Genomic DNA, 21337 nt, shown 5'->3' on the forward strand with positions numbered 1-21337 from the left:
GGGGTGGTGGGGGGTTGGTGGTGGGGTTGGGGGTTGGGTTGGGGAGGAAGTGAGGTGGTGAGGTGATGATGGTTGTCAGTTGTTTGGGTTTGGGTTTGGGTCTGGGTAATGATGGAATGTACATGGTTTGGGTACGGACGGTGTCTTGGGCTTTCGTGGGAAGGAATCGGGAGCATGGAATATGGATATACTGGATTGTTGGATGTGAGATAGATGGTGTTTTATGTTTTGTTACTGTATTGTAATTCTATGTATGGTAGCTAGCTTATAGCAGAAAAAAGATGTCTGGTGATACTTGATACTTTTGAGCACTCTTGAGGATCCTGAGTATAAATCGCAGTCGACAGTGCCTGGAAATACCAACCTCAACCCCGAAATCCCCATACTCCCTATCCGCCGCCCCATCTGTCTGTACGGCTAGCTCACCTCGGCACGGAAGAAAGGAGAAGCTGTAAGAAGAATGACTTACTTCCAAGCGATACTGGAGATTGTCATGTTTTCGTGGGAAGAATCTCCATGTTCTTCATTCTAGAGCCGCGTTTAATAATTATTTTCAAGATGGGATGATGGGCTGTTGTCGTTCTCGCCATCAGCTGTCTTTCTCATTGTCGATTACCCTTCTCACCATCGGCCGCTCTTCTCACTGCCAATTACCCTTTCCACCGCCAGCCACCCTTCTCACTGTCAGCCACCTCTCCCACCTTCATATAAAACTAGTATCTGGATAACGAAGATACGTCTGAGACCTCATATATGCCTCGAAGTTATTTTCTCAATACCATTCCCTTCCTATATACCTTGAGGATGCAAGGACATGGTGTGGGGGGTGGGAGTCAGCACCAGGATGCTGCATATATGTGCATACGGTGGTAAGAGCCCATCAGTTAGTACTTCCAATATGTATATATATACCCATACCTACCTAGCCGGTCGTTCCTTCCCTGTATATAACTTCTCTGGACGTCCCTTCCTTGCATACAACTTATTCGCACGTTCCTTCCCTATTCACAACTTACTCACTCGTTCCTTGCTTACCTATAACTTCTTCACACGTTCCTTTCTTGTTTATAACTTCTTCACACGTTCCTTCCCTGCATATAACTTTCTTCCCTCGTTCCTTCCTCATCTATAACTACTTCTTCACGTGATGTTCATTCCTTATTTATTAGTTACTCGCCCGTTCCTCCCTTACTCACAACTTACTCGTCCGCCCGTTCCCTCCTCGCACAAAACTCACTCTCAGTCAGCGGGACTCGAAAGAGGATATAAAGCAAGGCAGCTGTCCTACCCTTCTCGCACCAACCCTCACCTCCCCCCTCAACCCCTCCTCCTCGGCCCTCCTCTCGCAATTCACCCACTCACACCGTCACCAATCCCAATTACGCGCGGAGCAGTTTAGTTACTTACCTTTCTCGTAAACCATGCATGGTCTTGTTGGTTTTGAATGTTGGCAGTCAGTCCTTCTTTGGCACCACTAGGATTTCTAGCACGTGATTCCCTCGTGACCTTCCTCATACGCAACACTATCCATGCATGAAGATGCAAGGCCACGAGTCAGTCAAAGAGACTGAAGAGGCGATGATTGTCTCCTCCTCCTCCTCCTCCTCCTCCTCGCCGACTTACTCAACTCACAACCCCCACACGTGACCCCCTCCCGTCCCGCATATCCTCACACACACACACCGAAGCCACCCGTCCCCAATGCCGGGAAGAGCCCGTCTTTGACACACGCCCATCTAGACCCCCTCCATATCCGTGCAATCCAACCTGCCAAGGAAAACCAACTCTGCAAGAGAAAAAACCCGCATCCCCATATCCGGTAACCTAGTAAAAAAATCTCGAATCTCAAATCTCAAATTTCTCAGTCAATCAATATACTTGCCCTGTCAGACACATCTCGCCCCTCTGCCCCTCTTGCCCTCCTAGCAAAAAACGTGGCGTTCCACAGCCGGCAGGTGCGAGTGAGTGGATCCACGTGACTTGGCATTCGTGCGGTCATTGTAGAGTAGAGTACAGTAATCCCGGCAGAAGCGAAAAAGAAAATAAAAAAAGAAGGCTAATAACTTGCTCATGCCTGACTGCCATTGGTTACAGTGGACACAGGAAATGGACAATGTCTTGGGTGATGGATGCCCAGACGCTTTCGGCATGAACTCGGCCATGGCTACTGGCGGCCACCAACAAGGTTACTGTAGTGCTGTACTCCGTAGTGAGGAAAAGTGGTGTGAGGGGTGGAGATTTGATCCGTTGGTTTTTCTGATGATCTGATGATCTGATTAGATACTGGACCGCCCGTCCAATTCCGTCGTTGGCTGCTTGGTCGTGTGTGGGTTGGTGTGTGACGGGAATTTCCGGCTATGCACTAGCGATGGGATTTCTGCAGTGACGAAACGCCATGAAATGTTTACGGGCTAGATGTTGGCGAATGAGCGATTAAAGGCCAAGCCACGAAAAGAGTGATGGACCAACGGGGGAAGAGATGAAGCTATGGCAAGCCACGTTCGCGCACTCCGAGGACGGGGCGGGGCGGGGTGTTGCGATGGTGCTACTGTAATTCTACGGAGTACTGTAAATGGGAGAGTGGGATGGGCTTGGTGGGTGTGGGAATTTGTTTGATTGGGAGGAGATGGGAGGAGATGGGAGGCTAGGGAGGAGATTGGGGGGGATCTGATAATGTTGGGTGGAAGTGTGGTGGTACTGGCGGTGGTACTACTAGTGGGAATAGTGGGAATAGTGGGAGGGGCAGGGAAGGGAAAGGATCTGATTACGTGTGTGTGTTGATGCCCGGATGGGTAGGAGCAAGGGTCTGGCAGGATCTGATAAGCGATATTTTGTTGTTTAGTTATTTGGTTATGGGGGGGGAGGGGGGATGAAGGGTCGTCTTAAGGGTATTAAGGGTCTATGGGGGATTGTTATGATGATGATGGTAAGTGTAGTATGATGGTATAAGGGTAAAGGGTCTACGAAGGATGAGATAAAAAAGTCCAACAGTACATCCACCACCACACAAGGATCACAGCATCTCATGTGCAAACCAGACACTTAGTTTCTCTTTTCTCCGATCAAACTAACTAGCACATGCCTCTCTTGGCTGCTAGCTAGCTGGGCTGCTAGCGGAAAAGAGAAAAAAACAGCGTGGGTGTGGGTGTGTGGGTGGGCGTATGTGGGCATGGCCGTACATGTCGACGAGGTTGTAGTGGGTCCCCCAGCATCAAAGCTATGTAATATACGGTAAACACGGTAATACTATAACAAGGGGATCGGCACTCTGCAAAATCTTATCAGATCCGCTGCGTCCCTTCCCTCTCCGTCCTGCTCGTCGTAGTCGTGCATTTTGTCTTGTCTTGTTTGTTCTGCTTCTTGATCCCTCTCTCTCTCACTCACTCTCGCCGTCGCATTGTATCACTCAGTCTCACCCAGTCTCACCCAGTCTCACCCACCTACCCCGCCGGTGCTACCTCCCACACACGCACACCCACGCCGCGGGCCCGGATCAGCCAGCCATGTCGTGGTCCAAGATCTTCTCCGAGAAGAAGAGGTCGTCGCAGGAGGAGCCAGATCTGTCGCAGTCACAAGAGCAACAAGAGCCAAAGCACGAGATCTCCGACTCCGAGCCACGCACCTCCGACGACAGCTCTAAGCACATCTATGGCGCCAAGTCGCTGGGTGTCAAGCGCATCGAGGCTATCTCAGCGCAGTTCACGGGGTTGGATAAGATTGTGCTGTTTTTCAGCATCTTTCTCGTCGCGTATGCGTATGGGCTTGATGGGACGATTAGGTATACTTACCAGGTGAGTCTTTTGTGTGGTGGTGGTGGTAGTGTTTGAGAAGGGCATTTTTTTGGGTGGTGGTGTTGTTTGTGCTGGTGTTTGAGAAGGTCAATTTCTAGGTGGTGTTGGGAGAGGATTGATTGGCACTGAACAACAAAATGAGAAGGAGCGATGAATGGTATGGATAGAGCAATGCTGACTTCTTTCCCCCCCACAGCCACTTGCGACAGCCAGCTTTAGTCAACACAGTCTGCTAGCCACCGTCACCGTCCTGCGTTCCATCATTGGCGCGGCAGCACAGGTAAGCAAGACCCAATGGACGGAAAACGAAGCAATTCTAACCATTTCAAACTTATAGCCGGCAGCAGCCAAGATTGCCGATGTGTTTGGTCGCGTCGAGCTCGTTATCATCGGCATTTTCTTCTATGCCCTCGGCACCATCGTCGAGGCTGTCTCGACCGGCGTCTCTTCCTTCGCGGCGGGCGCGGTGCTGTATCAGGTATGCCCTGCCCATCATTCCCATACGAAACACATCTAACCAGCACAGGTTGGCTACACCGTCATCATGCTCCTCGCTGAAGTCCTCATCGCGGATCTGACATCTCTCCGCTCGCGTCTGTTCTTCTCATACCTCCCCGCAGCCCCATTCCTCGTGAGTCCCCTTCCTCCCCCGCCACCTCTACCCGACCAACCTACTCACATGACTAGATCAACACCTGGGTCAGCGGTGATGTCACCGCCGCTGTCTTGGCAAAAGCAGGCTGGCGATGGGGTGTCGGCATGTGGGCGCTCATCTTCCCCGTCTGTGCCATGCCCCTCCTCATCACCCTCCTCCTGGCCGGCCGCCGTGCCGACCGCGCCGGCAAGCTCGCCTCCTTCAAGACGCCCTTCCAGGCCCTCGGCTGGAAGCAGTTCCTCATCGAGCTATTCCTGCAACTTGACGTCGTAGGCATCATCCTCATCATCGCCGTCTTTTCCCTCATTCTCGTTCCCCTCACCCTCGCCGGCGGCGTCAAGGAGACCTGGAAGACCGCGCACATCATCGCGCCCCTCGTCATCGGCGTCTTCACTATTCCCGTCTTCATCCTCTGGGAGAAGAACTGCAAGCACCCTATGGTCCCCTTCCGCCTCCTTAAGGACCGCGGTGTTTGGAGCGCCCTGCTCGTCGCTATCATGCTCAACACGGCTTGGTACATGCAGGGTGACTACCTGTACACCGTCCTCATTGTGGCGTTTGGCGAGTCCGTTAAGTCGGCTACGCGCATCACATCGCTGTACAGCTTCGTCTCCGTCATCACGGGGTTGATCACCGGTATCGTCGTCCGCTTCGTCCACTACCTCAAGCCTTTCATCGTTGCCGGCACCGCCCTCTTCACCGTCGCCTTCGGTCTGCTCATCCACTACCGTGGCGGCACCGGTGGCGCAAACCACTCCGGTATTATTGGCGCACAGGTCCTCCTCGGTATCGCAGGTGGTCTGTTCCCCTACACCGCACAGGCCAGTATCCAAGCCGCCACCAAGCACGAGCGTAAGTCCCCCCCCCACTCTCCCTACCATCTCTACCAAGTAGCTTAAACTAACCCCCTCCCCCTTAGACGTCGCCGTCATAACCGGCCTCTACCTCGCCAACTACTACGTCGGCGGCGCCTTCGGCAACGCCATCTCCGGCGCTATCTGGACGCAAGTCCTCCCCGGCAAGCTGGCCTCCCATCTCTCCCTCGTCACCTCGGACGCTGCCCTCGCCGTCAGCGCGTACGGCAACCCGTTCGCGTTCATTGAGGAGTTTCCCGTTGGTACGCCGGAGCGGGGGGCGGTCATCGCGTCGTACCAGGAGACGCAGAGGTTGTTGTGTATTACGGGGATTTGTCTGAGTGTGCCGTTGATTGTGTTTGGGTTGCTCACGAGGAATCCGAAGTTGGGGAAGGAGCAGAGCTTGAAGGATGCGGAGAGGTTTGATAGTAGTGTTGAGAGTGTGGTGGAGCCGGTTGAGAGGGGGGAGGTGGTGGAGGGGGAGAAGGTTGGTAACTAACTAGTTGCGGGAAAAAGGGGTTGTAGATTACTTTAATTTATTTTGTTTGGGAGGGGAATGGGGGATTGTTGTAGAATAGGGTTCATATGGGGGTGTATTTAATGGGATTATCATACTATTTATTAGCTCTTTCAAGGGCGTCATCATCATTTATATTTACTCGTACGATGGCTTAAGAGGGAGCGAAAAATATATTTACCATCTCCTCCCATAACCCGCATCTAGCCATCACAACATCGCCCGCCGACGATGAGCGATGAGCGACACGGGGACGGTTAAAAAAAATCGTCTATAAAGCAGTGACAACGCTTCGAAGAATCCCGTCTCCTTAGGTCAAATCAGCAGTAGACCTCATCGAGAATGGAAATAAGATGCTTGTGGCATGTGGGAGTTTTTTTTTGGTTTTGTTTTTGTTTATACGGAAGTCAGTTCGCGGGGGTTTTTCCCCCCTGCAGTTGATGATATTTACCCGCTGTCTGCTGTCTGCTGTCTGCTGTCTCTCGTGTTTTTTTTTCTCGTTGTTAAACGGGGGTTTCTCGTTCGCCATCTCGCTGTCGTCCTAGGCCTTCTCGTCACTGCCGGATCATCTCATCACCGCTGCTGAGCTGTCTACTCTCTGAAATGATGTTGATGCGTAGTGCGCGTGTGTTGTAATGAACCCCACCTCAAACTAAACCCCCGTTGTCGTCCGCGCCACGCTCCTGTTCCAACAGATTTTACCATCTGGTTGGTGGCGCGAGATGGTTTGTGTGGGGGATGGGGGAGTTATGTATGGAGATCGCATGAGGTGGATGGGTGGGATTTTTGGTTGTTGCGTGGATTTAGGGAGGGGGGTTGTGGAGTGCGGAGATGGGGAAGCTTCGAGCTGGTGGTGGGGAGGGAGGATGGGGAGGGAGTATGTTTTCCCTGCTGCTGTATGTCATGGGGATCTCGGTATGGGATGATGACTTACCTTTGTGATCATGCCGTTTGGTTTGTTGAGTATGCTCTTTTCCGGCAGTAGGGGTTTCCCCTCGGATTTGACGCACCTTGGTTCCATGTCCTGGGGGTGTTTGATATGGAGCGAGGCGACGTGATCACAACGCGTTTGTGTGTGCCGATTCTTGTATAAACGCCTGCGCCAGCGTGGGTTCTGATTTTTTTTGTTTGGTGTTCCCGCGTAGAGGTATGATTGATGCCGCCGAGAAGATGGGGGGTGGGCTGTGTCGAGCAGGGGAAAATCGGTTTGTTGTGGGCTTACCTGGTTTTAATTTCGGTGATTGTCTGTGAGGATCTTCCTGTCGAGTTTTCCCATGGCTCCTTCAGCCTCGCATTGTGATGTTTGACCAGGCGGCTACAGTACGCATGGCACTGTTCAGTCTTATACAGTTTGTGCGGTCACATTGGGTTTGTGTAGATTTGCCAAGTTCCGCTCCCATTGATTGTCCTTGTATCGATAACCCTACCACCACCCACAACCGTCGCGCCCACTCCTCTATATAATCCCCCAGCCCAGCACGCCCTTTCAATCCAAAGTCCAAAATCCCCCCAAAAAATATATATAACGTGGGTGGACATGACCCTGCGCACGACAGGACCCTGCGCACTTTTCCTTGGCATTAAACTTTGAATATTAATAAATCAACCACAACACATTAAATTAACTATAACTAAAAGGAATCAGATGAACTAGATATATCTACAGCTTCTTGACAAGTTCGTACGTTATGACCGGCTTTTCTGCAGATCCCACAGCGCCGCCTAGACTGTTGCCCCTCCCTACGACTACCCCCTGCCGCACGTACGTCGCGTCGTATCTGCTCATCTACGTCCTCCTGTACAATAATATCCTGTGCATCCTCTACTATAAGTGCACCCCCTTCACGGACACGAGCCTTTTTAGCCCTACGGCGTTTGCTAAGGGCTTTATTAGCCGCTTGAAGGGTACGCACCTTAGCGGACAGAAGGGTGTTCTTATAGGCTAGTCGCTCTGTACCCTTTGCTAGCGCAACAACTGTCTCAAAAAGTGGAGTTGGCGAGCTCCCTTAGTGACGGGCAATCCGATTTCGAACAAGTGTTGTTTGTGAAAGAGCCTCAGTTGGGTTAGAAGGGGTCTAGGAGACCTAAGGGGTAGTGTTAGCAGTAGAGGGTCTAGAGGGAGTTGGAGTTCGTAACTTCACGTCAAGCTTTGAAAGCACTGCTTGCGGGTCAAAAGGCACTAAGCTAGCTCTACGGAATCTAGCCTGACAGTTTTGGGCTGTCATTGACTCTTTGTATGCTGCTGTAAAGGCTAGAAAGAACTCTACCTTCGTGATATGGTTAATATAGGCTTTGATAAACGTCTCAATCTGCCGACCGTACGCCCGCTTTAACACACTAAAGCACCCGACATCAAGTGGCTAGGTTAAATGAGACAAGTAAGAAGGTAGTCTAAGAGTTATAATGTTGTGTGACTTGCAGTACTCTTAGAACTTAGCCGATTTGTGACTCTTATGCCCATCTAAGACTAGTATTCGATATGGACCCCTTGCACGAGCAGTAGTGTGTTTATCGAAGTGTTTTAGCCATTCTAGACCTGTCTCATTATTCGTCTATCCATTACTTGTCGGTTTGATAACCTAGTTAGGTGGGAGGCCACCGTCTATATACTAATTTAAAAGGTGGTTCTTGCCCTAAACTACTAGAAATGGAGGAACACTCTAGCCTTTACTATTAATATAAGCAATTGCTATAGCCCATTCCTAATTCCCTAGCTGAACTGCCTTGCCTCTGCCACGTCAATCTGCATAGGTTACAACCATTGTAGGGCAAATCACACCCATTATGAAGCTAGTTTCGTTAAAGTTATAGAAGTCGCAGTCTAAAACCCCGTATTTTGCCCTTATATTTTCCACTAGTTGAAACCACGCGCCAATTAGCTTAGGATCTTCGCATAAGGCCCTTTAGAAATCATAAACGCGATTAAAACGCGTCTTAAGGGCTAGTTGTCGTTGTATAAACCGCTGTGCCTAGCGGCCTCCAACACGCGTCCCCCCACGCGATTCAAGAATAAAATTGGCCATATCTTCCACACTAGCTAGCCGGGGTGCAAACCCTCTAGAATCTAGCTCAAGTATATTCCGAACAATCACTTCCTCCTCTAACTTGGACAATTTGATATTTGCTGGCCGTCGCTCGGGGAGGGGAAGGTGGCCGTTCATTCTAAGCCTAAGTGACGATTCGGGAACTTTATAGAGCTTTGTAGCAGCTCGACGGCTTAGCTTTCTAGACGTTCGAATAGCCTCGATAGCTAGAATGATTTTTGCTTCTTTGGTAATAACTAACATAGTGGAAGGTGGATAAAACGCGTTCTAAAGTAAGAGGGTGGGGAATTCGCGAAAAGTGCGCAGGGTCCTGTCGTGCGCAGGGTCATGTCCACCCACGTTATACCAAAAAATTAGCAAAAATAAAGGGTTTTGTAAATTGACCGTTCGGCAGGTCCTACCGAGATTCGAACTCAGGTCCCCGGAATCAGAATCCGATGTGATAACCAACTACACTATAGAACCCCTTTTTATGGTCGAATCCCTCCGCATTCTGTGTCTTTGAATCACCTAAAATTTCTGAAATCGATATAAAAAAAAATGAAAACCTAAAAAAATTAGACAAAAAATAAAGGGTTTTGTAAATTGACCAACGGCAGGTCCTACCGAGATTCGAACTCAGGTCCCCGGAATCAGAATCCGATGTGATAACCAACTACACTATAGAACCCCTTTTTTGTGGTCGATGCTCGGTTATTGTGGGACTTGAGGGTTTGCATGTTTGGTGTGGGGATAGGGCTTTTTTGCTGCCGATTGGATGGATGGCTTGGCACTTTCCTCATATAACGAACGAACGCTCTTCAAAATCTATATATCCACTGAGATTGTTGGGGTCTTTATATATTTTTCACTTTTGGGGTTTTTGCATTTTTTTTGGAATTTATACGATTTGTATATGCAACAATTTACATTATCAAACTGGTAGAAATACCAACGTAGACGGAGCGCTTTGGTCTAGTTGTCAGAGTCACTTTCTTCAAGCCTCTATAGCGCGGTGTACTCGATCGCCTTGACGATGGAAAGGCACAATCAGGCTTTCGAAAGCCTTATACCATGGATTGTTTTAAAACGGTTTTCCATGGCATCGTTGCCTTATGCGCTATTTCGGTGCGTGGGAACTTGATGCAGAAGATGCCACAAAGCACGAACAGATGCTATCCCGCCTAATTGGGAAATTATCTTATGGCTATATGGTCTATTTATTTCAAACCCATCCCATTTAATATGGACGACAAACCAACGCCGACGACAGTAGAACTGGGCCTGAGGAGTTTAAGAATTAACTGAATACGTACGAATTAAATTGTTTCCTTGTCTTAGCTAGCTGGGTATCATCTCTCTCCTTTTCCTCATCTACCCGTGTTGGCCCGACTATTGGGGGGGTTCTACGTATCTAGTCGTCGGCGTGAACATACCAGAGGTGTACGAAAGAGTTAGATATTCTCATCAGACCGCGCAAACTTGCCGTTCTCGAGAAGAAGAACCTAAGGCACTGCCATATTCAAAATGTAGGCCTCCGCTCTAACCCGTAATTGGCTTTCTAACTCGGTATCCAAAGCAATCAGTCCGTCTGTTTCGAGAGGGTTATTATCCGCGTTCTCAAGGACACGCTTGGGGAAGAGCGCATACTCCCGACGTGACAGCGACACACGGACATGCAGAAAGCTACACGAGATACGATGATGATGGAGAGCCGGTACCACAATGGAGGACATGTGGAAGAGACGCAAGACGCGCTCTAAGTGCCCGGGAGAAGCCGCCCGCTCTCCCAAGGCAATTGCGATCATCAATGGACCTTCGATGCAACAAAGGGGCATCTCCCAGGCCGGGAATTGTCGACGGTTTCGATGCCAATATCCCCGATGTGGTCTCCTCCATCCCCGAGACTCCTTATTGCGTACCAATTCCCGCTACGGTTACGCTGGGAGCTTATTTCGAGGATACTACCTTCTCTTCCGTCCTCAAACCTGGGTTTGTTCTGCCTACTCGAAACACATATGGCTTCTTCCAAGGATAGCCCAGTCCTCACCATCGTCGTCTCTCCTGGCACCGTATATGGATTTTTCCCGCCTACACGCGCTTATGCATCTTCGTAAACCACAAACGCGGTGTGTATTCATAATGGCATTAATCCAAACTCTCATGGGTCATCACGCAACAAGCTCTCATTATTCAGATGCTCAGGGATTTGCTTGGGGGATTTAGGAAGAGGTGCAGACGATGGACGCAGCTTCTCCATGGAAACAATCTTAAATAGCAGGCACATTGCAGAGATGTAGCTAGAATGATGGAATATTACTTCACCTCTAAAGTCGAACTAGTAGTGCGCTACTACTTGTGAAGCTTTTAGTAACATTTCAACTTCACCTCCTGTTGGTCAACAACAGCCACACCTTATTTTTTGCTTACTCTCTTTCTATACTTGTACGTTTTCTCGAACTTCTATAACCTGCGTACCTTCACACTTGGAAATGGCAGATAGACCGGTTCCCAAAACCGTTCCGATGGGCTTAATTAAGCTTGCGGCAGATGGAAGAATAGTATCCATTAACCACACAAACCCCACGGGGGAAGTAAGGGCTAGGAAAATAGCTGATAAGGAGGGAGTAGAAAGCTAAGAAAACATAGAATCTTCTACCACATATATTAGGTGTTCATCATTAGCGTACCGGTCATGAGCATTCGGGCTGCCCACACGAGTGCGGCGCGCGCAACACGCAGTTCGCCTTCAATAACAAGTGGGCAAAGTTTATGTGCGACGAAGAAGCTCGTATATGAAGTTTTATTAATGGGGCGTTTTCAGATGATTTGCGTCGACAAGAAATACCACCCGTCATCATCCGCTCCTCCGTTCTTTCTACTAGATCAGTTCAACCATTGTCACTTACTCCGCCACTTCATGTTGCAATCTCCTGGGGTTTACGACGCGTAAGGGCCTAGGATGCGTTCAAATGTCGGACCAAAAGATGAAGTAAGCTCAGCGCTTCAGTGAGCTTCCCTACGAGATCCGCTTGCTGCATGTCAGAGGTTCTGGGCAGGTGTATTATGCCTAGCTGCATATGAATCCAGATGATGTCCAATGATCCCTATCAGCTTAGGTTTGTGGCCGACGATGTGATCAAGGCGAACTATTCTAATTCCAAGACGCTTTCAGCGCCATCTAGACTAAATTCGAGCATGAGACCATCGAAGGCTCGTTCATCCGCAAGCTCTATCCTGCGAAATACCCGCCGCCGATAGGAGTATGGCAAGGAGCAACAGCAGAAGATGCAGAGAAGCCATACCAACTTTGATTCGTGGCTGGAAACGTCGTCAAAGCTCCGTTTGACACACAGCGGAACACATCCGTGGTAGAGTGGCATGGTGTTGTTCTCCGGAATCCTACCTAACTACGCACAGGTCATGTAGCATTATCACTAAAGCGCCCAAAGACATTACCAGAGTCGTCTGAGATCGACGCATCAAATGGCAAGAATTGACCATACGTAGCCCCCAGAATGCCAAACTATCTATATGGCCAGCTTACAATCAACCGCGATAATCCCACCGTTGAGGCTCGTCTTAGCAGCGATGACGTCCTTCATATTTGCTTCAATACTGTTGAGTACTCTACAGAACCAGAGTGGCACTGCATCGTTCTTGGGGTCCCAGTCTGGGTCCAACCTAGATCTGTCGTTATTAGGATGGCCCGACCCAAAATCTCAGAGGAACCAAGATTGCTTGTGGAGAAGGAATTGGTCCCGAGGGTGAAATGTACAACAAGATGCAAGCAGCACCGTGTCTTACAATTAATGCAAGCACGCGGAACTCTGACAAGGGAAAGAAGGTCGTAGCAAATGTCTTTCACATTATCAGCCGTGGTAGGAAACAAGAATATGGCGAAACAAATGGTCTAAACCCGTTCATTCCCAACGATCATGTTAGGAAAGTAGCCTAGCGCCTCCTCAATAAGACTGCAATTCCAGACACTCTAGATGCATTCTTTTATCTAATTCGGGATGCACTTGGATCTATCTGTCACATGCATGATGAGGATCACAGAACAGTTGTTGAATATATCCGCTCTATCCTAATCATTCACGGACTCGTGTTGGCTATCGTTACCGGGCGCGCTGGAACTACGGCGGGGCACTGCCTCAAAATTTTCAGAGCCTAGCCCCGCACCATCGTGCGATGCTACTGCCAAACGATTATAAGGGGCGTGATCACCACGCAGAAGATGCAGAGTATAACTGCTCTGTAAAACGTTGTGACAATGTCTTCAAGCGGGCGGTGGCTGGAATTAACTCGGCGATCTAGACTTACCGAGCGTCGACATATACTTCTGGTACTATTTTATGGCGCCGCATTTGTCATTTTTATGCATCGGTTTGCGGACTGAGTCCTTGAGGTATTGCATGATTGCGTTAAGCCTGGGTCTGCGGAGGAGGATCAAACGTTGAATAGACTACGCGTAGCACTCCGTTGGAATCTGAAGAGCCTCTACATTACGCATTCAGGATATATGTTCCTTGGTATGTAATCCGCATCCGCAGAACAGCCAGTGGAGTTGCCCTGTGGAGAGCCGTTCCTCTTCCTTTGCGCGCAAAGCTGGTCGCCAACGTCAGACGAGAATAGCTCTAATGGTACTGTTACGTCCCCAGCTCCAAGCGAGCAATGCCTCTCTCATAATTCGCTGTAAATACCAACGGATATTTCTACGGAGATTACAGCTTCGAGCAACGATGGATGTGAAGCCTCCCGCCGAGCTTCTATTGCTAGTGGTCCCCGCCTGAGACCATGTCATAATAGGAAGCCGATATATTGATACTCAGCGGAGAATTTGGGGGTGGACTGGAACACATATTACACTACGACATATTGCACCGCGACCATTGGATGTCCGCAGGTGAGCTAGGTAAGTGGGTGCGAACGGTAAGCAAGATGAGCAGTTTGAGTGGTATGAGCAGGGTAAGCTAGAAAAGAACCACTGGCTAAATCCTAGCCTGCATAACTAACAGTCAGCTCTTAACTAACTAGTGGTGCTGAAATTCCAACCCTATCTTTAGTATAAAGTATATAAAAAGCTAATAATATAATAAATAAGAGCTGTCTAATTTGAGCAAAATATAAAGCGCCCATTAGGTTCTAGACATACAAAGTAGACGGATTAAGTGGAGCATATTAGAGTTGGCGTCGGATCTAACCGACGGTGTGCCCACTCCAGGATTTTCCCCCTAGCTTAACAGAGCGGCCTGACAGCCAGGGTTCTCACTTGCTGTCAGGCACTAACCGCACTAGTATACGGATACAAATTTGGCGTGGGTTCCCTATTTCGGCAACATTGCTAACACTACACGAAATTTTCACCCCGCATGTGCTAAAAACCAACAGGAGCTAAGTAGAAACTTACCCAGGCATTAAATCTATGCTATTAGTCATGTATCTAACTAACCAATGTAAGGGGTGCATGCGCGCGTGATGGCTAAACGGTCCAGAACGCTTTCTGGAAGGATTATAGGACGGGGAAACTAACAAATGTCCTAGCAAGGTGTTGAGGGGTCATTGGCCCTTAATTTTTATTACTGCTCTAGGGTACTACTCCAATACGATGGATAATTCATGGGGCACGGAATGCGCACTTCCTCTATTGCTAAGATACAGCCTGACGGACCCTAACTCCGCCCCCCAATAGCCCCACATGCCAAAATCTAGGCCACCTAGCTGTGCGATACAACCCCCCACATCAGGTAGACTCCCATACAGTATAGTGCTGCTAGGGTCCCCGCAATGCCACGGGGACAGTATCTTCCAATCGTCGTGCTTATTAAACTGTGGCTTGAGCCCTCGCTCCTCCCGGCGCTGCTCCATGTCTTGCAGGAAGAAGTCCCGGAATCGGCTAGATTCGGCCTCCGTGATGAGGAAGCTATCCGCCGGTAGAGGGATATGTTCGTCTGGGTCGTCTGTGTCGTCTGGGTCGACGGGCATGTCGGTGTTGGGGTCAGGCATGTCCATGATTTTGGTGTACGCCTCGCAGTAGTCGCCGGCGATGCAAGCTCGCACACACTGCGGACGCATGGCCGGCCGCGCCTCTGCAAGCTTACATAGAGTGTAGGGTGATGGTATAGTCGGATACCAAATCCAGTATGGCAGCTCGTCGTCGGGGACAGGCGGATCAGCATCCAAGAGGTGGTGCGTAGCATTGTTCATGATGTGGCGTGCGTAAATACCTCTCCGCAGTTCCACGACCAAGTCCTCGTCACATACAGCCGCGACCTCGTGCATGACGTCTGGATTGCGATCTAGCCAGAACGCCATGGCTGTGCTACGATAGATGCCAGGTATTAGACATTGCACCTCATACTGCACGCTGCGGCCTTTGCGGCGGAGGCGTACGTAGCGATCGACGTTGCCCTCGCAGGCGGACATTAGGATCAGCAGATCTTTGGTCATGGTCGGGAGATCGAACGGCAGCGGGGATACGAGCAGGTCGGCCTCATCGTCAGTGAGCCTGGCTATCTCAAGCTTCACAGTCTCCGGGCCGATGCCCCAGTCCTCGTTGATATTGAAGTATCTCTTCGATCTAAAAAACGGTGCAAATACCTGGCGTTCCTTGAGTGTGGCACGCACGGCCGTATCGGCGTTGAGAAAAGCGCCAGGCTTGGGCCTGTCTAGCTCGACCGTGAGGTCGTAGTCGTTCATGACGCTATAGCGCAGGGGCGCAGCCATGATCTGCTCGAAGATGTGCCGAGATCCGTCACTGTCGCGACTCGCCTCCCGCGCTTCCTCGGCGATGCAAGGGTCGGGGAGCAAATCGAGCTCGCGATACAGCTGGTCGTAACCAGCCACCGCGCAAGCCCGGCCGACCTGGTATCGCATGTCGGGACAGGCGGCGGCGAGCTTCCGGTAGGTTCCTTCGCTGGCCACATCAGGATGCCAGATGCAGTAGGGATAGAACGCCTTGTTGCCCATCAGTTCACTGCCAGGCACCTCGTCGCTCATAATGAGGCGCGCATTACGGGCGCGCGCAAAGATCTCCTGCCCCGTCGTGCGACACAGATCCGTGACCTCGAGTGAGCGGGCAAAGGCTAGGTGATGACGGATTCCGCTAATTAGGCAAAGCCGCACAGTCAGGTGTCCTAGGTTCTCCGGCAGCTTCTGGCCCTTCAGCGCTGACTCGCAGTCAACCGAGCTAAAGTCCGTTTGACCAAGGCGACATGTTATTAGGTCCATTGCGGCTATGATTGTATGCTTGAGTATAGCACTTCACGAAGTTTGCATCGGCAAACGTGTACGTGGATAATGGGGAGGCAGAATCAGACGTTTCTAATCTGTCGGGGTATTAGCTAGTCAGATAATAAGGGACGCGAATCTGCACACTTTTGCACTATTGACACACTATTGGTTCGAACCCTACTCGGGGCTCTCGGGACTTGGCGATGCATCATCCACTATAACCATGCTCCATGTTGGATGTTATATTGCTGTTGTTGGACTATACGAAGTATGCAGCATTTTGTTGGATGTAAGTGGGGACAAAGTGACACACTAGTGGGGCGTCGGGGCTTCCCGAGACCGGCTCCCTGACAGCTCCCCTGACAGGAGTTTAATAAAGTTAAAGTGTGGCGGAGAAAAAATGATATTCGTACTAGCGGGCCTGTGCACCCAACCACTTGCAGCAAAAACAATTTAGCTAGTGTTTACTCGAGTACACCTATTTACGCACAGACCCGTAATTACCTTTCGCGGCGAGTTGGCGGCGTACCGTAGCTCGTTCGAGTAACCATCACCCCTAGGTATAACGATAGGCCATGCCATGAACCTGTTAGTACTTTTTTTCTTTTTTTGTGGACTATCCGATATGTGTTTAATTTTAATTAACATGGATGTTATTCATTTAGCCTAGGTAACCTCTAGGTGACTTCTAGATACATTCAAATCAAACGTCTGGCACATACTGTCCCACCCTCACTACCCACATCTAGCAGGTCATCTTTTAGATACGATGTTGGAATGTGAAATTACCTCTATTTTGCCAAGTAGGGGTGGCTGCAATTAAAGCACTCGTGTCTTTGACTACATCCGTTCCCCCCTCCTTCAGTCAAGTCGCCTTTTCTACTCTTTAGCCTTCTGATTTCCCAAATCTTTGACGCTCCTCGAAACTTAAGGCTTTGTTTGCCTTGAAGTCTCTCACACCATGCTCTTCTCCAGCCTCTTCGGGCCGGCTTGTATGCCTCATCGTTACTCTTTCGTCGCTGCCTACGGCCATTGCAGGCGGAACATCGGGCGTCCATGAGCAAGTTGGACCCATATATCAAACGTACCGTATCGCCATCCAAACCTGGGGCAACGACAGAAAAAAATCTTACCGGGAATCGAGAGCGGCTCGCACCCGTTAGGCGGTGCAAATTTCTTGGAGATGGCCAAATTCCTCGGAATCGAAGCAGTCGACAGCACGTTTAAGGCGCAGTGCAGGACCTCAACGACCCAGACCCGCATATTGTCGTCAACTATGTAAATAACCGTGCAACTAGGGATGAAAAGAAAAGTTTCTTCAAGTCACTACCACTACCGAAGATAATTGCAGGCTCAACCACTATCTTCTCCGAATTTCTGGGTAAAATTACGACGATTGTGGATTTCGGTCCGTAATTCCCCCTACTGCTTCTATTATATCCACGTACTTATGACCCTTCTCTAGCCTACGAAATAAAGAAAACGGACAAAAAATGGGACAATATCAAGCACTTCAGGGAGAGGCTCGCTGTGTGCCACAAAGCTGCCATAGAGATCCGACAGGGTGAGCTGGTAGGGGTTAGAACCGGAAAGGACGGCGCGGTCAAAGCCATTAAAAAGAAACGGGGTCTCGTCGCGGTGACGAAGATCAAAGTTTACGAGCATGTCCCTAATATTAATATATATTCTCTAGACGAGGATGCAACGAAAAAAAAAAACTAGGCGCTGTCACAACCCGCGATATAGTAGCGTTTGCAGCAAACTTCGGCAAGACTGATGAATATGTGGATTTTGAGAAGGAACACTACAAGGTCATGGCCCAGCACGAAAGTTTGCAGACGAAGGAGCGGGCACGTTTGAATGGTAGATGTTAAATAGTTATAAATAAGTTACCTGGTTTACTACAAGGCCATGTCAGCTGTGTTTAATAAAGATAAAGGCTGTTTTCCTGAAAACAGGAGGCACCGGGCTTAGGTTCCACGCACGGCATGCCTATTGGCACGATTGAGACCATGAATCTGATGTTACTTAAACCTGTGTATGTCAGAGCGGACGGGGTGCCCAATTCTTTCTGGTCTGTAGTCGCATGTGGGAGTTACAGTCGTAGTCGACGTTGAGTAGTGTCCTCAATGCGTAATATACTCAAGTCCAGGAAGGATGAGACTTTAAATCGCCCAATAAATAAACAGCCTCTCATGTGACTTTACCCTGTGGTGAGATGCTTGCCTAGCGTGCCTAGCACAACTGCCGTACTAGACGTGGCAACGCCGATGAGATATTATGGAGATGCCATGACAGACTACGGATGCGGCTGTGCCCCTTCTGATACTACCCCTCCCCCCCCCCCCTGTATGATTGTAACGATCCACTATTTTTACAGCTTCACCGCACCCAAGTTAGGCGGAATACCGTTCAGCTTTAGTGAGCGATCCTGCCAAGCTCTGGCAATACTTTTGCGGGTCGTTATAATCATACAGGGGGGATAGTAGATGATCAAAGCAACATCTGCGCCGTATAATTTTTCCATACTTATATACCTTGTTGGTCAAGATGCTTCTTCTTCGAGATGCTTTCTGGCTTTGGCGTTTCCGTACGTTGCACATGTCGGAATACCAAGAGGTTCGCCGTGGCCGAATGGGGAAATCCAACAAAATCCAATATTAAGCGGCTAAATGTAGCGAGCATCCACTGTTACCAATGCAACGAGCACTAAATAAAGAGCAGGGTATCCCCCCAGCTTTATTTCTCGTCACAAATAACTCAGCAACTTGCTACCTCTCAGCTACAATTGCAATTCTTGAAAACTACGCCAATCATGCATTCAATCCTACCCATCGTCGCGCTCCTGGCCGCCGGCGCTAATACTGTCACTGCGGGTAGCTACGCTGAAAACTACCCAAACCGCATATATCTGAACTCGATGTGCCTTCCCACTAATGCTAATGCTAACGTGGAAGGAGGCATACCAGAGGCCGAATGGGTCGCCGCAATGGCCACCTCTCCCTTTCCCTGCGAGCAAAGAATCTACCTCGAGCGGACGTGTTTCGCCAACGGCACCACCACTAACGACTTCATCGCCGAGCAACAGTGCCTCTGCGGTGGCAATTACTTTGAGGCCCTTTCCGCTTGCTACGACTGCCTAATTGCGCATGGTTTGGTCGTCACGCCATCTAGCCTTGCCTCATATTCTAGCGCAGTTTCTAGCTATAGCTCGGCTGAGTGCTCGGCCTCGCCCGTGACCCAAGGCTACACCAACCTGTTCACGGTCAACACGTCAACCGGTCCATTTCTTGACTACACGGTCTCGCCCGACCCCTTCGCCAACGATACGCGCGTGGCGAATTACTGGACTGGCCCGACTGCTCCGGTAGCGGGCAAGATTACGGGGAGCGCCGTGCAGCACCAGAGCAGCTTTACAAATGTCGATAATGTTAGATTTACGCCACCTGGTGCTGTTACGACGGGAGGCAGCGTGACAACTCCATTGGCGACGTCCACGGGAGGCGCGGTTAAGGTCAGGGTTGAGGGAGGGTTAATCGCTGCGGCGATAGGGGTGCTTGCGGCGCTGTGAGTGGTTGCTAGATATATGTGTGGTTGTAAATAGCATGAAGGGAGCATATAATAGCGATAGACATGTTACTAGAAGATCTTAAGCTACATTGATTTAATTGCTCTTGCTGGATTGCCGTGTATGCGACACCTACCATTGATTATTCTCAATGGAGTATACATCAACTTCCCTTATCTTCAGATTTTCCTTTATCCATGGATTTGAGCCACGTTGGGCGAGTTGGTGAGGCCATCCCTGTCTGTGATATCGTTGGGAAGGGCATTTGCTGCTTTAGGCACCGTAGATATTAGAGGAAAATTATCATCAGTGCTGTCTAGGGATTTTCTTCTACACGGTGAGCCACATCGACTATGATGAAATCAAACTCCTTAAAATTTTCCTTTCCATCCACATCCTATGTGACATCCTATGTGCATCTTCACACACCCATCTCACCTCTATAAACAATTGGCTGCGGAGCGCATTGCATCTTGGTGGTACGAAATCTCACGAGTCTACAAAAGCGAGGAATAGAGTGCTGGGACTTGTGTTTCGTCTCTATTTGGAATATCTAGATCCTCCTTCCCCGTCGTTATCTGTTTCTATTTCTCAGTCCAGCCTAGCCCATTTCTCGCCGTTGTCCTGTTTCCTGCTACCATTGGCTTATCTTGCCGTCATGCCCGTTTTTCTCATTGCCGTTCCCATCTTCTCGTCATCAGCCATACCATCATCACCAGTAATCCCATCTTCTCTTCTACTCATGGTCCTGCTCTCTCATCCCCTTCGCGCGTCATCGATCACATGTTCCACGGCAGTTCACGTAACGGAAAGATAGGGGTGCCATTGTGGTTGGTTAATTAGTTGGTTATACTCTGGGGGTTGTCACGTCCCTCTTAAATATACAAATGTTCATCGTGGGTATTCCCACACGGTGAACCGCATCTACAGGGAAGACACCGAATGCCCCAGCCCTGCCCAATCTCTCCCCCATCCTAGTTCCTGTATTCAAAAGTTAAATACCTTATAATAGGATAACCCCGACTTCACCACCCTCACCAGGCCAATGCACGTGCAACACCTACGCCATAAAATAGAATCCCATACGCTCGAACAATATCACTAATGATGAAAACACTATAAATACCACAATAATGGCGCCTAGTGAAAACTCAAGGCACTCTATACGAAGGCTGTGATGACAAGTATACCTGTCAACAACAGCACTTGGACCCGAAGTCGTACGGCAGGTATATGGATAACTAAGACCGAGTTCGCTAAACCCCTAATATTCTCGTCGTCACCCCCTTTTCTCACCACCGGGGTATTACCTGTCGCCAGTAGTTTACCATCACACCCTTTTCTCGTCGTCGCCCCCATCTTCTCGTTACTGTCCACCACCTCTTTCCCTCTGCCTATCGCCTTACTCTCTCACGCCCCTCATCCGTCATTAATCACGTATCCCCCAACAGTTCACGCAGTAGCAAGATGGTCATATATGTGGATAGACTAGTTGATGGACTGCTTGCCTGTCTACTAGGAGTTGTCATCTCCCCTTAAATAAACTGCGTCCATTGTGTTCATTCTCCACACAGTGGGTCGTTCTCCACAGCGATGATTTCATGCATCCCAGCCTTGACAAATTTCCCTCCCATCCCAGCTCTGGCGTTTTAAATTTCAACGGTTTAAGGGGAACGGTGATATCAAGGCAAGA

The 21337-nt window shown here is 49.6% G+C and overlaps 3 protein-coding genes and 2 non-coding genes across 5 annotated transcripts; 2 read left to right on the forward strand and 3 right to left on the reverse strand.

The window, feature by feature from the left end:
- Positions 1-3282: 3282 nt before the first annotated feature.
- ARN1 (siderophore transporter) lies at positions 3283-5852 on the forward strand. Its single transcript, XM_018279982.2, has 6 exons — positions 3283-3791; positions 3988-4071; positions 4129-4269; positions 4318-4422; positions 4479-5298; positions 5366-5852. Exons 1-6 carry the CDS (start codon positions 3504-3506, stop codon positions 5797-5799), a joined length of 1872 nt encoding a protein of 623 aa, XP_018125217.1. The 5' UTR covers positions 3283-3503; the 3' UTR covers positions 5800-5852.
- Positions 5853-9252: 3400 nt separating this feature from the next.
- On the reverse strand, positions 9253-9326 carry VE01_10587 (the record flags this gene model as incomplete). Its single annotated transcript has 1 exon — positions 9253-9326. It is a non-coding gene; the product is annotated as a tRNA-Gln (tRNA).
- A 131-nt stretch (positions 9327-9457) lies between these two features.
- Positions 9458-9531, reverse strand: VE01_10588 (the record flags this gene model as incomplete). Its single annotated transcript has 1 exon — positions 9458-9531. It is a non-coding gene; the product is annotated as a tRNA-Gln (tRNA).
- A 4956-nt stretch (positions 9532-14487) lies between these two features.
- VE01_10589 (uncharacterized protein) lies at positions 14488-16319 on the reverse strand (the record flags this gene model as incomplete). Its single annotated transcript, XM_018279983.2, has 3 exons — positions 16221-16319; positions 14586-16171; positions 14488-14493 (listed from the first exon to the last, which is right to left on the reverse strand). The coding sequence occupies exons 2-3, from the start codon at positions 16071-16073 to the stop codon at positions 14488-14490; spliced, it is 1494 nt and encodes a 497-aa protein (XP_018125218.1). The 5' UTR covers positions 16074-16171; positions 16221-16319.
- A 2466-nt stretch (positions 16320-18785) lies between these two features.
- VE01_10590 (uncharacterized protein) lies at positions 18786-19687 on the forward strand. Its single transcript, XM_018279984.2, has one exon. It carries the CDS (start codon positions 18892-18894, stop codon positions 19645-19647), a length of 756 nt encoding a protein of 251 aa, XP_018125229.1. The 5' UTR covers positions 18786-18891; the 3' UTR covers positions 19648-19687.
- The last annotated feature ends 1650 nt before the right edge of the window (positions 19688-21337 follow it).

This window comes from Pseudogymnoascus verrucosus, assembly GCF_001662655.1.
Source record: "Pseudogymnoascus verrucosus strain UAMH 10579 unplaced genomic scaffold scaffold_84, whole genome shotgun sequence".
Lineage (NCBI taxonomy): Eukaryota > Fungi > Ascomycota > Leotiomycetes > Thelebolales > Thelebolaceae > Pseudogymnoascus > Pseudogymnoascus verrucosus.